The sequence below is a fragment of the Indicator indicator genome, chromosome 7 (assembly GCF_027791375.1).
Source record: "Indicator indicator isolate 239-I01 chromosome 7, UM_Iind_1.1, whole genome shotgun sequence".
In the NCBI taxonomy this organism is placed as follows: Eukaryota; Metazoa; Chordata; class Aves; order Piciformes; family Indicatoridae; genus Indicator; species Indicator indicator.
Genome location: NC_072016.1, coordinates 32,320,898 through 32,336,388, shown reverse-complemented (window position 1 = coordinate 32,336,388; position 15,491 = coordinate 32,320,898). Strand labels below are relative to the sequence as shown.

Sequence of the window (15,491 nt, the reverse complement as noted above, 5' to 3'; positions counted from 1 at the left end):
ATCTTCTCTTACTCAACAACATGGTCAAAAAAGAAAGCTGCAAATTGTAGTTTAAGAGTAGACAGAACTAGAAGACACCAGCCTGCAGAGACAAGAAGGTAGAACCATACAAAATTATTTGTAATGGTTTATATAATGCTGCTCTCATAAGGTTCATTTCAACATTTGATAGTTTTAGAGGTTTCAATGTGCAAATAAGTTGTTTCAGCATGAAAATCATTTGTTGTGACTCTTAGGAGCTTATAACAAGTGGTTCTTGCTGAAATGTTCTGAGCAGAAGAGTGTGTGCCCTGACAACATGTTTTTTTATTATTCTTAATAGAAAATATAAAACAGCATTCTAATCTCTGTATTCATAGTGATTCCCATTTCATCTTACAACTCACTTTGAAAAATATTAATTTTTAGTGGGAAGTTTTGTGGTGCTCTGTGAGATTCAAAATGAGCTTTTAAGGTCTTGTAGCAGAACCCTTCAGGGGAGACTCCATCAGTACTGCCCCCTCTCACCCCGCCCCCCCTCCCAAAAAAAAAAAAAAAAAAGTAAATGTCTGATCGTGTTTCACAAGTGTACACATTAAAACAATGAGGGGAGGAAACCCCTAACACTCCCCTCCCCCCTTCTGAATAATACTTATTTTTTATTTTAAATCTGAAATGCACCGTTTTCAATGCTGATATGTTTCCAATGCCATACCACCTGAGCAGTGGGTAGTTTTTTCTGTGTTTATGCTTATGACTACTAGTCAAAAAAAAAAAAAAAAATCACTTAATCTCTTCCCAGAGGGCAAATAAGGAAATGAGACATTTGCCTGAGAGAAGTCTTTGGTAAAGCAAAGAACCTGAACCTTGGTCTCATGCAGAGCAGTCCAGCATCCTAACTGTGGGGACATTATTGTGCTCCTTAATAAGAAAGTTCAGGTTTAGGAATTCTCTCAGAGGTGTTTTTGTCTTGCAACAGTCTGTTTTATTCTGCAGCTGCTTTTTTAGCTTTACAACTTCGTAGCATCAATTGACTGTCAAATAAGTACCACCGTGAACTCATGAGTAAACATAGTTACTATTTACATAGTAACAGAGAGCCTTTAGCTGAAAAGAATCCATTTGTGCTACTGCAATAATTATTTACTGTGTTATATTGTAATTAATTGTATTTTATTCCCTCAAAACTCACTATAGTATGTATATCTTACATGGTTTGGAACCAATGCACTAATATTAACTTGGTATTCAACCCTGCTGCTAAATATTCATGCCAATAAATGACTCCCATGTGTTTGCTGGATGCCAAGGATAGGCTGAAGCATTTATTTAGCATTCTAGTGGGATCTGGTTTCTGCAAAGTTCACAGAGATGCAGAATTTCAATATTGCTGTTTTGCACGGGGAAAGGGGAAAACAGGTTTGATTTTGGATGAGCAGTGGGGCAGGACACTTAGAAGAAAGCAACAATATCTCAGACACAATCTGTGCTTAATAATGTCTGAGAGTTCTGGGGAGTTTGTCAGCTCTTTTTTATTAGAACAAAATTACAATTTTGTTTAGTCTAGGACGTAGTCCTCATAATTTCACTTTTTAATAAACATCTACAATTTTCCAAGTAGTTTGAAAAAAAAAATATTTCACAGGCAGAGTGCCCTGGACTGTCACGCAGCCGAGGCTCCATCAATGCACTGCTGTTGCAATCACAAATTCATACACTTTTCTCAATAAATCAATTAAATACCATAACTCTTCAAATTATCCTGCTGCAGTACTGCAATTGGCTGCCATAAATCTTCAGAAAAGCAGCTGTTCAGAGGAACAACTGATTTACTGAGCTACTGTTGGAATTTCAAACAGAGGATCTCACAATCCAGTAGTTTGTTTAATGAAATGTAAGTGCAGTGTAAACAGTCTTAAAATATATGTGACTTCAGCCTGCTGGATTAAGGGTAGCCATCACACTGTAAACTGTGTATTCCCATTTGTAACACAGTTTCGAGAGCCTGTGTAGGTGCACTGTCCCTTTCTGAAAGAAGTGGTTAAGCCTCCACTGCCTCCTGCCTGGATCCCCAAACCTTTCTGATGCTCTTTCACAGCTTCCATAAAAATAGTAGATTTACCTTCAGGTGCTTGAGATGAACAAGAACTTGTTTTATAATCAGGGGAAAGGCAATTTGAAGATTGCACGCAGTCACGATGGTGCTGAAAATGCAATCCAGATGTCCTCATCCCTCTTGCATGATGGAGTGCAACTGGGATTTCTGTGTGCTCTGTTGCTGATGTCTTGTTTAGAAAATTCTCTTAAATACGTGTAAACTTACAAATACTTTGTCTATTGTTCTCACAGAGATTACAATATTGCCTAGATTGGAAAAGACCTTTGAGATCATCAAGTCCAATTGTTACCCTAGCACTGACAAGGCCTTGACTAAACCATATCCCTAAGCACTATAGCTACTTGACTCTTAAATGCCTCCAGGGATGGGGATTCCACCACTGCCCTGGACAAATGCTTGAAAATATTGGTGGCCACATTTCTAACTACTCCTACATCTTTTCCTTTTCTTTCTTTTTTTTAATTATTATTTTTCCTGAGAAGCCTGTTCAAGGTACTGACAAACATTTCAGGGAATAAATTGTTCCTAATATCCTAATAAAATAATAGTGTTTAATGTAGTTATGCCATTTTATGGAGAGGAAAAAGAGAAAATTCAAAAGTGTGCCAGATGTCTCCTGGATCTGACATATACTGCATCAATGTGCTTAACTTCCCAGGCAAGATGCACACTGATGTGCAAAGTTGTAAATTAAGCAATTGCTTAAGGGCACACCACGGTATCTAGAAGGTCTGGGTGTAAAATCCTGCAGTGTCTTGCTGCCTCTCAACTTTTGTTTGCACTGAGCTGCAACACCATAGAATCACAGAATCATTTAGGTTCAAAAAAATCTCTAAGATCATCAAGTCCAACCAACACCACCATGCCCACAACTAAACCTCAAACACTTTTCTTTCTAGCTGCTCACTCCTCACAAGCAGGGCCTGTTCCTACAGTAACAGATATATGTCCAGCTCTCTGGGCTCTGGGTGTGGACTCAGCCAACTCTTGTTTTCCTTTTTCAGAATCACCCAGCACTGCTGCAGTTTGTCATACAAGCTGAAAGTCAACATCTAGTCATCAATCTGGAGAGGAATGAGTAAGTACCCACATTACATATCCGCTTTGTACTGAGGTTCTCTGAGAAACGTTATAATTTTAAAATTGATGGTTTGAAACTGAACTGGAGCCAAGTTTGCTACTGGTCCCTTATGGAACAGGCCCTTAACAAGAGGATTTTGTTCCAATTTGGATTGTGTGCATCTGCACACCACTTATAGTACAAGAATCTCTATGGTCACCTGTATTTATGTGGGATTGAAAATGGATGTGTTGTCCCTCTGTTTTTCTGTGACCATTATTTTTGTTTGATTTGGGTTTGAACTTCTTTCCTGTGGTGAGCCCTTTTATTTATGGTAATGTGGAAAATCCTACAGTCTTTGGAACATTTTTGGAGGACTCATCCTTCCTCATGCTGACTGTGATCGTAGCTGCCTCTGAGCAGTGGCCATTGGCATCTGCTCGGGGAAGATGAGTCAAGCATTAGGGCTTAGCCTCTGCTGGACTTTTAAATGGAATCTGTCTGGGATTGCTGAAATGGGGCTAATGATTAGGTGTTGATGCTGTTCATGAGGCCTGTTGGCAAAACTGAGTTTGAATTCTTGTTTGTGCACTCGAAATACGGCATCTTCTGTGTGTTTTTGAAAGCTTCTGCTTGTCTCCATGAGCTTTCAGAGGGGGATCCCAGGGGCTGCCATAGAGATGGTCCCATGGGCAGAATCCCAGCAGAGGTTTTACAACAGGGTACAGAATCATATAGGAATAAAGTCACTTCTCTGGAAGTACATGACAAATGGAACCAAAGCCATCAAAGTCTTAGTCTGCCTTCTTGACTGTTCAACCACTTTTCCTCTAAGAGCATCTCAGGAATATTGTGTGGGAATCCAGATCAGGACAGCTATGTGCTGTTTGTGAAAGGACAACCACAGGTCACTCTCAACCTAGAGAAAATGTTTGATCAATGTTAGCAAGGATCTGTGCGTCCTGTAGGTTTCCATGTTGTGAGATAAAGGCAGCAGAAGTATTTTTTTTTTACTTATAGAGAGACCGTAGATGTAAGTGGTGCAGCTTTATGTCTTAAGAGAAAGGAATGTGCCTGAAAAAACAAATGTCCAAGGAAGGTCAGGTACATGCTGCCTGAGGCTGGTGGTGGACAAACCAAATGGAAAACAATGGGGCACCTCTTTAGTCCTCTGTAGCTAACCAGTACAAAATGGTTTTTATTTCCAGCCATGTAGATGAACGTTACCCAGCTGTGATAAAATCTAGTTCGCTTTGTTATTCAACACCAGGTTCAAATCCTGAGATTTCATTACATTATTTTTAATGCTCCATAGTTGTTAATTTCCTATCCTTGAAGGGTATGTAGATCCCCAATGCATCAATTGCTGTGTTTCACTAACTAGAGAAAGATTTAATTCCTTTAGTAAACAGAGATTTAACTTTACATTCTCTTAATCGTTGTCAAAGGGCGTGCCTTCCTTCAGGAATGGGAAGTATGCAGCAATTGAGGACTATTTACATTCCATGTCAGCGATTAAAAGAACATTAAACTGCTAATACAAGCCTTGCTGAACATACCTGTAATAAATTTGGATTTAGAATATTGTGAGAAGTGATCTCCACTTCTTTTAGAATTAGGACATGGAAGTACATTTACGTAAGTCTCTGAGCATCTGGTTAACCAGATTTGGAGATGTTGAGATCTGCTCATAAGAAATATAGTATTTATCAACAATTATTTTTTAGTTTACCTCTGTCTCTGGTGGGGTGTCCACCAATAAGATTTGCTTCCTAATAGAATCATGTGTGGTGGTAAAACACAAGGTTCCTCATTTTAGAAGGAGCTTGTAGGTAGTGCTCCATACCAGTACAATTAGCCTTACCCGTCTATGGCATTCAAAGCACATGAGGCAGTTCATTGAACCTAAACTACAGAATAAATTGGTCATGGTTTTCTAAAATCATGTCTCCCTTTTCTCCAAGATTACAGACTTCAGTTTTCAGAAATCTGAGTGATGCAAGTCCATGCAGAAGTTGCTAAGTGGTAGTTTGTATAGGTCTACTTATAACCCGTTTCTCTAGATAACACACAATCTGCAGAACTGGTCTGTGCTCCTCAGGGTACACAGTTTGTGCTTATCTGTGGAAATTGGTGGCTGCATTTCTTCTGCCTGTGATGATGGTGTTGGGCATGTTGTCACTAGAATAGAGAGATGAGTGGGTAGCAGAGCAGGTGAGAGGTTTGAGGCATGAAGAAGGCAGATGCGTGTGCTGCTGCTTCCAGGGGGTCCTGCAGGTTCATAGAGTGAAAAATAATGCTCAAAATAATGAGAAAATGCATTTCTGCAGAGCAGAGAGAGGAGGGAGAGTAACAGATGGTGGCAGTGGGCCAAATTGGACCTAAGGTAGAATATAAACTCCAGAGGTGCAAGAAAGTTATCACATACCAGGAGAAAGGAACAATGTCTGCATGCTGCAGCTCCTGCCTGTGAGTCTCCAAGGCTTCAGAAAGGACCAGCAGATGTGCATAGAGATCTTGCCTCCTCCAGCCTGCTGTCTCTTCCTGATGTTGGCATGAAGCATGCAGCTCAAATATTTTGAAATCATTGATGCTGAATATTGGAGTAGCCATTAAATAATTTGTTTAGGTAGAAGGAGAGAACTAAACACAAACATATTTTCTCGAGTAATAAGTGACAACACATATGAGGCTCTGATACGTGTGCTGTTAGTTTACTGGAGTTTCATGTAAAGCATGTTGTTCCTTGGAGAATGGTGGGGGTGGAGGTGGATGAAACCCCTAAATTACATAATTTCTGCATTGGGTCATGCAAAAAAACCCAAATGGATGTGATTTTCCATGGTTAGTAGAAACAGCTGTTTTGAGTAGTCTCAACATTAAACTCCATTTATTGAAAACCTTAGAGATTTTCCAAACCTTGAGTTATATTTTGAAACATGATTCAGATGCATTAGGCATCCCCAAGTGGGGACTGATGTGTTAAACCATCTGTTATCTATAGAAATATTTAATGTCAGTTTGGTGTTTTCTGATATTTAGACTCAGCAAGATGTGTTCATATGTACTGGGCAAGATGTTGTAAGTTAGTTCTGGAAGAGTTACTGGTACCTCACTTCACAGCTTAGGGTTTCAAATCCTCTCTATGGTTTCCAGCTGTTAGGATTACTTTTGTACATATTCATTAAATACTTCAGTGATTAATTTTCAGGCATTGCATATCTGTAGTTGCAAAACCAAAAATCATTTGTCTTGAATTCAATTTGTCAATCATAGAAAATCTGCTAGTGAGCTCACCTTGCAGGTACATTTCTTTCTTGGATGCATTAAGAAGACTGTGGCCAGCAGGTTGAGGGAGGTTCTCCCCCTCTACTGTGCCCTGGTGAGACCACATCTGGAGTGTTTTGTCCAAGCCTGGGCTCCCCAGTTCAAGAGAGACAGAGATATACTGGAGAGTGTCCAATGGAGAGCCATAAAGATGATTAAGGGACTGGAATATCTGTCTTATGAGGAAAACTGAGAGACCTGGGGCTATTTAGCCTGGAGAAGAGAAAAGTGAGGAGCTCTTATTAATGTTTATAAATATCTGAAGGGTGGGTATCAAGAAGAAGAGGCCAGTCTCTCTGGCCACTTCTCAACAGTGTCCTGTAGTACAACTGGAACACAGGAAGTTCCACCTCAACGTGAGGAAAAACTTCTCTATTGTAAGGGTGATAGTAACACTGGAATAGGCTGCCCAGAGAGGTTGTGGAGTCTCCTTCTCTAGTGACTTTCAAGACCCATCTGAATGCATTCCTGTGTGACCTGCCATAGGTGATCCTTCTTTGGCAAGGAGGTTGGAATCAATGACTGCCAGAGGTCTCTTCCAACCCCTACCATTCTATGATTCTGTGATTCTTACTGTGATTTATTTGCAAAGTAAGATTGCACTCTGGACAACCTTAACTTTATGCTCTTTTTTCTTTTTTTCTTTTTTCTTTTTCTGTTTTTGTCAGGTTTATGATAGGACCTTTAGCAAAGCAATATAAAAAAAAAAAGAGAATATATGAGGTCAGGTTGCTGCCTCACTAAAAATTCATCTGTTTTACCAGTAGGCAAGTCCACCCCAGGCCATGGTGTAATTCCCCACCTTATCCTTGAAATCTCTGGAGATCCAAGAGCATCTCTGACTGTCTCCCTTGCATGTTCACCACTTCCATATGGGGAAATGATATCAAGGTTGTATTGGAATGTAATAATCTGGTATTGGAGAACACTTTGAAAGCTTAGCTGCAGGTTAGAGGAGGTTCTAGCAGGTCTGAATACCAGGCAGTAGGTATCTTCATGCAGACTGCTAATGTGACCTGTTCCAATGAGGCTTCAGTGTGCAGAAATCCTTTCTCTTTTAGTTAACAGAGAAGTTGTTCTCTCTTCTTTTCTGCCTGACCTTTCCGAATAGGAACGTTGATTGGTGTGCAAGTGACATTTTAGCTGGATTAATTTAGCAGGGAAACAACACATTTCCAGTGCCAAAGGATATAAAAGCTGGGAAAATTTGTTAATGAATTGAAATGCTTATATAAAATCAATGGCTTCAGATACAAATAGAGAAAACACATCTAAACAAGCAAATACCAAACACAGAAACAGGACCTCTGAGAATGCACTTGTTGCTATAATTCTGTTCTTAGCAAAATGACTCTGACCCCTAACTGTTTTATCTGCAAATGCTGGAGCTGGCAGCTGTACAACACTGTTTCAGCATGAGCTGACAGTTGGAGTTTCAACTTTAATTGGAGTAAAAATTTCACTTGAATGGAGGTGACCATTTCTTCCCAATGTGATGGCAACAGTCAAAAGGTTTACACCACACTGAAATGTGGAGATTCATCTATGTCAGCTAGAATAATTGTGGTATCAATCCATGGCTCTAAGGGTCAAAGTATTTGTTGTAGCTTTGTGGTATAAGGAGAACATATTTAGTATGAGAATTAAGATACCAAGATTGGTTGGGTGGGGGGTTTGACTAGATGATCTTTGGAGGTCACTTCCCATTCAGACCATTCTATGATTCTATGATTTGATCTATAATTGAGTATTAGCTTAGGTTGGTATTAGCAATGGCAGCTGAGGTTGTATAGTTGGGGTTACCTTTGGCTACGTCATTTTGGAGCTGTGTGTTGGAGTGAGGGAGTTGGTAGAATTATAGAATTCTTTGGACTGAAAGAAACCTTTAAAGGTTGTCTGGTCCAACCTCCCTGCAGTCAGCAGAATCTTTAACAGGATCAGGGTGCTCAGAGCCCAATCAGACCCCTGGGTCAGCTCCATCAGGAGAATAACTGCTGCTTTCTTGGTCTGTTTACTTCTCCTTAAATACACCAATAGAAAGTGCACACTAATAGAAGGAGACAATGAGAGAAGAATTTATGCATTGATAAAAGATGCAGCAAATGAAGAGAACAAAAGGTTTGGAATTTTCATTCTGGAGATCTTCATGTGGCTGCATGTTGTAATCTCCAACATGGCCAAACTTCCTTGCCTCTGCCACATAAAGCAGCAAGGCAGTGGGGCTGTGCCATCTCCCCTGGGTGGAAAGAGGTCTGTGTCTTATTCACAGCCCCAACCCTGGGTCTGAGGGAGTACAGGAGGTCAGGAGAGCCAGTGATGCTTTCTCCTTGCTCTGCAGCCTTGGAATGTGTGAAGAACTGGGGGAATGATCCCCTTTCTCAGATGGGAAAACTGAGATTTGAGGAAGTTTAACATTTCTTTATGTACTGCAGAAGTACACACCTTGATCATACAGCATGCAAAAATATTATGTCTGATAGGTAGGACAGCTAGAACTAGTGAGGATTTTGGAGAGCATGTCTTATGAGAAGAGGCTGAGGGAGCTGGGATTGTTTTACCTGAAGAAGAGGAGGCTGAGAGGAGACTCTATTGCTCTCTGCAGCTACCTGAAAGGAGGCTGTAGTGAAGTTGATGCTGGCCTCTTCTCCCACGTAACTAAGGATAAGACAAGAGGGGAAGTTTAGGTTGGACATCAGGAAGAATTTTTTTACTGAAAGAGTGGTCAGGCATTGGAACAGGCTGCCCAGGAAGGTGGTAGAGTCACTATCCCTGGAGGTGTTAAAAAAATGTGTAGATGTGGCACTTTGGGAAATGGTGTAGTAGTCATGGAGGTGTTGGGTAGAAAGCTGGACTTGATCTTAGAGGTCTTTTCCAACCTTAATGATTGTATGATTCTATGTTTTCCTGAGAATAGTAGTTTCCAGAGCTGCATCAGTTGACAGCTTTGAAGTTAACACAAAGTTTTACTTATTCAGCATCTGTCGGTCAGAGCAACTCTAGGGTTGTCCCTAACAATTAAATATGCAACAATGAAGAGGAAAATATTCTTGCTGGTGCAATACATTTAATATTGTAATGCCTGGAAGTGTTTAAAAGATGTAGAGATGAGGTGCTGAGGGACTTAGTTTGGCACCAGACTTGGTGAAGTTGGATCTTGGTGGTTGGACTCAATGATCTTGGATGTCTTTTCTAGCTGCAATGATTCTGTTGTTCTCGGATTCTAAGATAATGAAACGCCTGATTTAGATTTCACTCTCTACATACATTGCAGCAGTAGAATATTAAATATCACGCAATATTTTCAGAACTGTGTTTATCCTCCATTTACACTGCAGAATGTGAGGTTTTCAGCATTTCACTTTGACATTGCTCAGCAGAGTTCAGGGAGGAGAGCTGGCTATCAGAAGACAATAGGAACGTGCACTCCCTCCCTCCTGTGGGAGGGCGGGAGTTGGCTTGATCACCATGATGATGAACATGCAGGCAAAATGTGGTCATCTTGACTATAAAGTAAATAATTGCAGGAGAGAAGATAAAACCAACTTTCTGGAAACCTTCTAACCTCCCACTGATAGTCATATGGCAGTCCACATGCTGCAGAATTGTTACACATCCCAGGAGTGATGACCTTGCAGCCAGCACTGAGTTGTTTTGCAGGTTGGCAGGTGAAGAATGCGTGCATCCAGCTGGACCCAGGCTTGGCTCACAAACCTCCTGGGTGTTCCTCACATGGTTCTGCTATTTGCTGCTTGGGCAAGTTTCAGATTGGTTTCATTTGTTGGATTTTTTAAAATCTCTTTCTAACAAGAGTGAGAAGTGTTTGGATAGCAGCAAAGGGGAAGCACTGATTTCTGGCAATGTGAGCTCTCAGCCCAGCCCCAACCATGTCCTGGACTGATCCCCAGCAGCATGGGCAGCAAGTGGAGGGAGGGGATTCTGCCCCTCTGCTCTGCTTTGCTGAGACTCCACCTCCAGTGCTGGGGTCAACTCTGGACTCCTCAGCACAGGAGAGACATGGACCTGTTGGAGCAGGGCCAGAGTAGGACTGAAAAATTAACAGAGAGCTGGGGCACTTCTGCTGTGAGACCAGGCTGAGAGAATTGGGGTTATTCAGCCTGGAGAAGAGAAAGCTCTGGGAAGACCTTATTGTGACCCCTTCAATACTTAAAGGAGACTGTGAGAAATCCAGGAACAAATGTTTTAGCAGGGCGTGTTGTGACAGGACAAGGGGTGATGGTTTTAAACTAAAAGAGGAACATTCAGACTGGATAGAACGAAGAAGGTTTTTTTTTAACACTGAGGGTGGTGAAACACTGACCCAGATTACCCAGAGAGGTGGTAGATGTCCCATCCCTGGACCCATTCCAGGTCATATTGTTTGGGGCTCTGAGCCACCTGATCTAGTTGCGGATGTCCTTGATGACTACATGGGGTTGGACTAGATTACCTTCAAACAGCTCTGTCATTCTATGATTCTATGGCTGTAAATAAGTTTGTGAGCAAAAATTGAGGCTGAACCCTGCCTTTAATGCATTTTCTATTAGATGTTTTCCCTTGGATGCTCAGCCCCAGTGGTGCAGTGTCTTTGAATAAGAGCAGTTGTGTGACAATATGTCCAGCATGTCTAAAATTTGTCTTCTTATTTTTGCATCTAGGGGAATTTTCTGACCCACACTTCATTCCTAGGATCTCGTCTTCTCCTTAAGACTTTGCAGAGCAAAGGACAGTATTGCCTTCATAAAATTCTGTAGGGAAAGATGCCAGCTATTCAAGTTGCTTATAGTGTTCACTGTTTCATGTATTTATTTTTAGAGGGTTAGTAAATACAGACTACATTGAAGCACAGTTCCTCAGATGAATTCTCCATTCTCTTATGTTGCATGTGGAAACGAAGCATTCAGAAGGAACAATTCAGTTCTTCCCATAATCCTTGTCTGGGAACCTGATCAACGTCTCTGCCAGGCACAGGCTTGGGCACAGCACATGTATCCCCAAAGCACAAACTACAAATCTACAAGGAAGAGGAACACTGTGTAGTTTCCCTAAGACACATCTCTGTTAGTACTGTGAACTATCTACACATCCAATTGCTGCTGCTCTTGGCCACCTGTGTGTATCATGCTATTTACCTGAGTTTGCACTCCTAGGATTTTAACTGGGTGGTAGGATATTAGCAGGAAGGAGATGGCAGCAGGAGGAGGATGGCTCATGTCCTGGCAATATATGTTCATGTTAGTATGAATTGGAGGGGGGAAAAAGGCAGCAAATACAAGTATTCAAAGTTCTTTTTACCCTTCTCTTTTGTTGTGATACTTAAGATTCACATCCTCAAGCTTTTCAGCTCCATTGCAAGTTTAGAAAAAAACATTAAATCAACCCCAAACACAAACGCCTGATGATATTCATAGAACCATAGAATTGTTTTGGTTGGGAGAGGCCATTAAGATCATCAAGTCAACCATTAAAGCAGCACTGTCAGGTCATCACTAAGCCATGTCTCTCAGCACCACATCTACACGACTTTTAAATCCCTCCAGAAATGGGGATTCTGCCTTAGCAACACTTGTGGGGAAGAAATGGTTCCTAATATCCAACCTAAAGCTCCCCAGTGCAACCTGAAGCTGATTCCTCTTGTCCTGTTTTCGCTGTCATGGTAGAGTCCCAAGGATGGCAGCTTTGCCATAGAGTATAGGTACGTGAAGGTCCAGTAATAATTTTGTTTTAATTCTCAGTACTCTGCTGAAAGAGATTTGTGTTTTGAGGTTCTGGGACATGATTTCACATTCCTATAGCTTTAAAGGGACAAACATTCATGAAGAACTGAGTGTACAAACTTTTTTAAACGGCTAAAGAGATATTAGTCACCCCATTCTTGTGAAGAGTTCATACCTTAGTTTCCTTTAAAATCTCTGTCAAGAGTGCAGGAACTTCCACATAAATCTTGATCTAGTCCTTCTAATTTTTTTCTTTTTTTTTTCTTCATTCTTTTCTTCTTCTTTTTTATTTTCCTCTTTTCCATTTTTACCCTCCCCCCCCCCCCCCCCAGCTTATTTCAAAACTCCTTTGAAAGACATTTCCAGGTGCATATAAATTTCCATACATAATCTAGGGCAGCCTTCAGTAGTTCAAGCTTTTCTGTTCTGCTAGGAGTGCACGTAAGGAGGTGAGTGTGCACAGATACTCTCCCTCCCCCCAGCAAAAAATATTTCTATCCTTCTGTCTCACAAAATACAAGGAAAGAGGAGGGCCAAGGGGAGGAAGAAATTCATGCCCAGCCTTGACAGGAGAAAAGTGTGATCCTTGGATGTTTCTTTGGGCACAATCTGATTCAGCATCACTGATGTAACGGGTTCTTTGACATTTTTTGAGAGAGGCGTGTATGACTCAGGCAGCAAGCATGTCTGCAGTGCTCCTTGCTGCAACAGCTGGATCTCTGCATCTACTTAGGGAAGGTTTTCCTTGGGGTGGGGAAAAAGAGAAATTAAGAGAAAGCTTGACACCAGGTACTTAAGTGCAAGAATCTTCTGTATAGGTCTGGGTTTAGAGGAGAAGCTGATGCATTCCTGGATGTTAAATTTGAGACTCTTTCCAGAAAATGTCAGTTCCTGTCCAAGTGACAGAGCAGTTTCTCAGAGGGTGGTAGAAAGCACTGCTGAAGAAGGAAATTCCCTGTTGCAGAGCATGGTGGAGCTGGGAGATGCTCGCACTGCATCCAGCTCTGCTAGCCCCAGGCCAAGGCAGCTCACCTCCCCTCCACCAGCTGCCCAGCTGGGAAATAGGGCTCATGGCATTTCTTTATTTCATTTCCTTCAAGCTGAGCCTTGAGGATTAATTTGTTCACATTTTGAAGATGAAAAGCAGCATATGAGCGCTAAGTATTGCAATATCAGCCAAGAGGGATGATTCAAAAAACAGAGTCTACATGAAGAGTCTGAATGGGGAGGAAATACATATATGGAAACATAAGCTTGGCAACAGGGCACTTTTTCTTTTTTTTCCCTCTTCTTTGATGTCTGGACTCAGTAATCCGGACAGATTCCTTCAAGAAATTGGTCCAATTTATTTCTGTGCTTTCATCTTACTACCTGCTACTTGTTCATTTGAAGTAGCTATGAAAAAAACCCACCCTGAGTACCTGGCTGTGTATGGAAGTATGCTTTTTGTATGAGTAAGGTAATTTGAGTACACTGTAATACTCCCCCTAAATAGAACTGTTCTTGGCAATTTATCCTTCCTGAGTCCTCTTGGGATGAGAGCAGAGCTTGCCTGTTCCTTCACCTGACCCACATATTTGCACTTTCTTAACGGTGTTTAGTCCAGTAAAGGCACACTGTCCTCTTCCTAGCTGATGATGCTTTTTTCTCTTAAGAAAAAATTAGTTATATTCAGATTCAACCCTAGTTGGGGTTCAGTTTTGATGCAGTCTCTATCACCTTGCATATTTAATCTGATGAGCATTCTGGTATGTCTGTTTTGCTAGTGCTTATGTATAAAATGATCTTATCTGATTACAGTCTTTCTGTAAAAAGAAGAAAGAATAAGAGGGAGGATGTGTTCTCTGCTTTCTTATCAAAATAAGTAAATTTTTGCCTTCAGAAATGCTGTATGTGACATTTAGAAATAAGTTTAAGACATAAAAATAAGTCAAAGATGTTTAGAATTTGAAGGCATTTAGAAATAAGTTAAATGCATTTGGAAATATGTTAAATATATTTAGAAATATATTAAATACGTTTAGAAATAAGTTAAAGACATGGAGAAATAAGTTAAAGCAAGCTTCCTACTCAAACTTAATCAGAAATACATATATGCAGCCCACTCTGGCTTCAGGGGAATGGTTGCCTCGTTACATGAGAAAAGAATTTGATATATGTGAATGTTATTTTTATTCTGCATATAAAGAAAAAAAAGACACAGAGAGAGAGAAAGAAACCTGAATGAGAATTAGGAGATGGAAATAGAGAGGTTTCTACAACTTAGCCTTTATTACATCTCTGAAACATGCAGGTAAAGTAGTTTTCTTTACATTACATAGAGTGACAGAATCCTACCATGATGGATATTGGAAGGGACCACGTTTCCTGAAGACCATGAAAGGGCAGGTATGACTGTGAAAATCCAGCAGGTGATAACTGAATTCCTTAAGGAGATACCTAGTTCAGGTCCCCTGCTAAAACAGGGTTACCCACAGCAGGTTGCCCAGGATCACAATGTCTGGGTGGCTTTGGAATCTCTCCAGAGAAGAAGACTCCACAACCTCTCTGGGCAGCCTGCTCTAGAGCTCCAGCACCCTCACAGAAAACAAGTTTTTTCTTTTACATTCAGATGGAACCTCCTGGGTTCCAGTTTGTGCTCATTGTGCTGTGCTGTCACATGACATGACTGAGAAGAATCTGGCCCCATCCTCTTGGCTCCCACCCTTTATATATTGGTCAGTATTGAGAAGATCTCTTCTCAGGCTGCTCCTCTCCAGGCTAAACAGCCTCAGGTCTCTCAGCCTTTCCTCCTCAGAGATGCTCCAGGCCCATCAGCATCTTCATAGCCTCCACTGGACTCTCTTCAGTTGTTCCTCATGACTCTTGAACAGAGGGCATAGTACTCAAGCTGTGGCATGACCAGGGCAGTGTACAGGGGCAGGAGAACCTTCCTCAACCTGCTGGCCACACTCTTCTTAATGCACCCCAGGTGTCCCTTGGCCTTCTTGTCCAAGAGGGCATGTTGCTTGTTCATGGTGAACTTGTCTATCAAGACTCCCAGAGCCGCTTTTCAGGAGGTCAACCTCTCACCTGTACTGGTTCAGGGAGTTATTCTTTCCCAGGTGCAGGACTCTACACTTGCCCATGCTAAACTTCATGAGGTTCCTCTCCACCCAGCTCTCCAGCCTGTCCAGGTCAGTCCCTCAAATATAGCTGAGAATTTTTGTTTCCTTCCCTCTGTCACTTGTACTGATGTGGTTTACAGACAGGTTCCACTGCTCTTACTCAACAAAGGTCCTTGCCTGCACTT

The 15,491-nt window shown here is 41.3% G+C and overlaps 1 protein-coding gene across 1 annotated transcript in view; it reads left to right on the top strand.

Annotated features, from left to right (window-relative positions):
• ADAM12 (ADAM metallopeptidase domain 12) overlaps window positions 1–15,491 on the top strand; it is a 197,607-nt gene that overhangs the window by 35,994 nt on the left and 146,122 nt on the right. Inside the window, exon 4 of the mRNA XM_054382719.1 lies at window positions 3,103–3,176. Within this exon, the coding sequence (XP_054238694.1) occupies window positions 3,103–3,176 (74 nt within the window). The remainder of the gene's footprint in view (window positions 1–3,102; window positions 3,177–15,491) is intronic.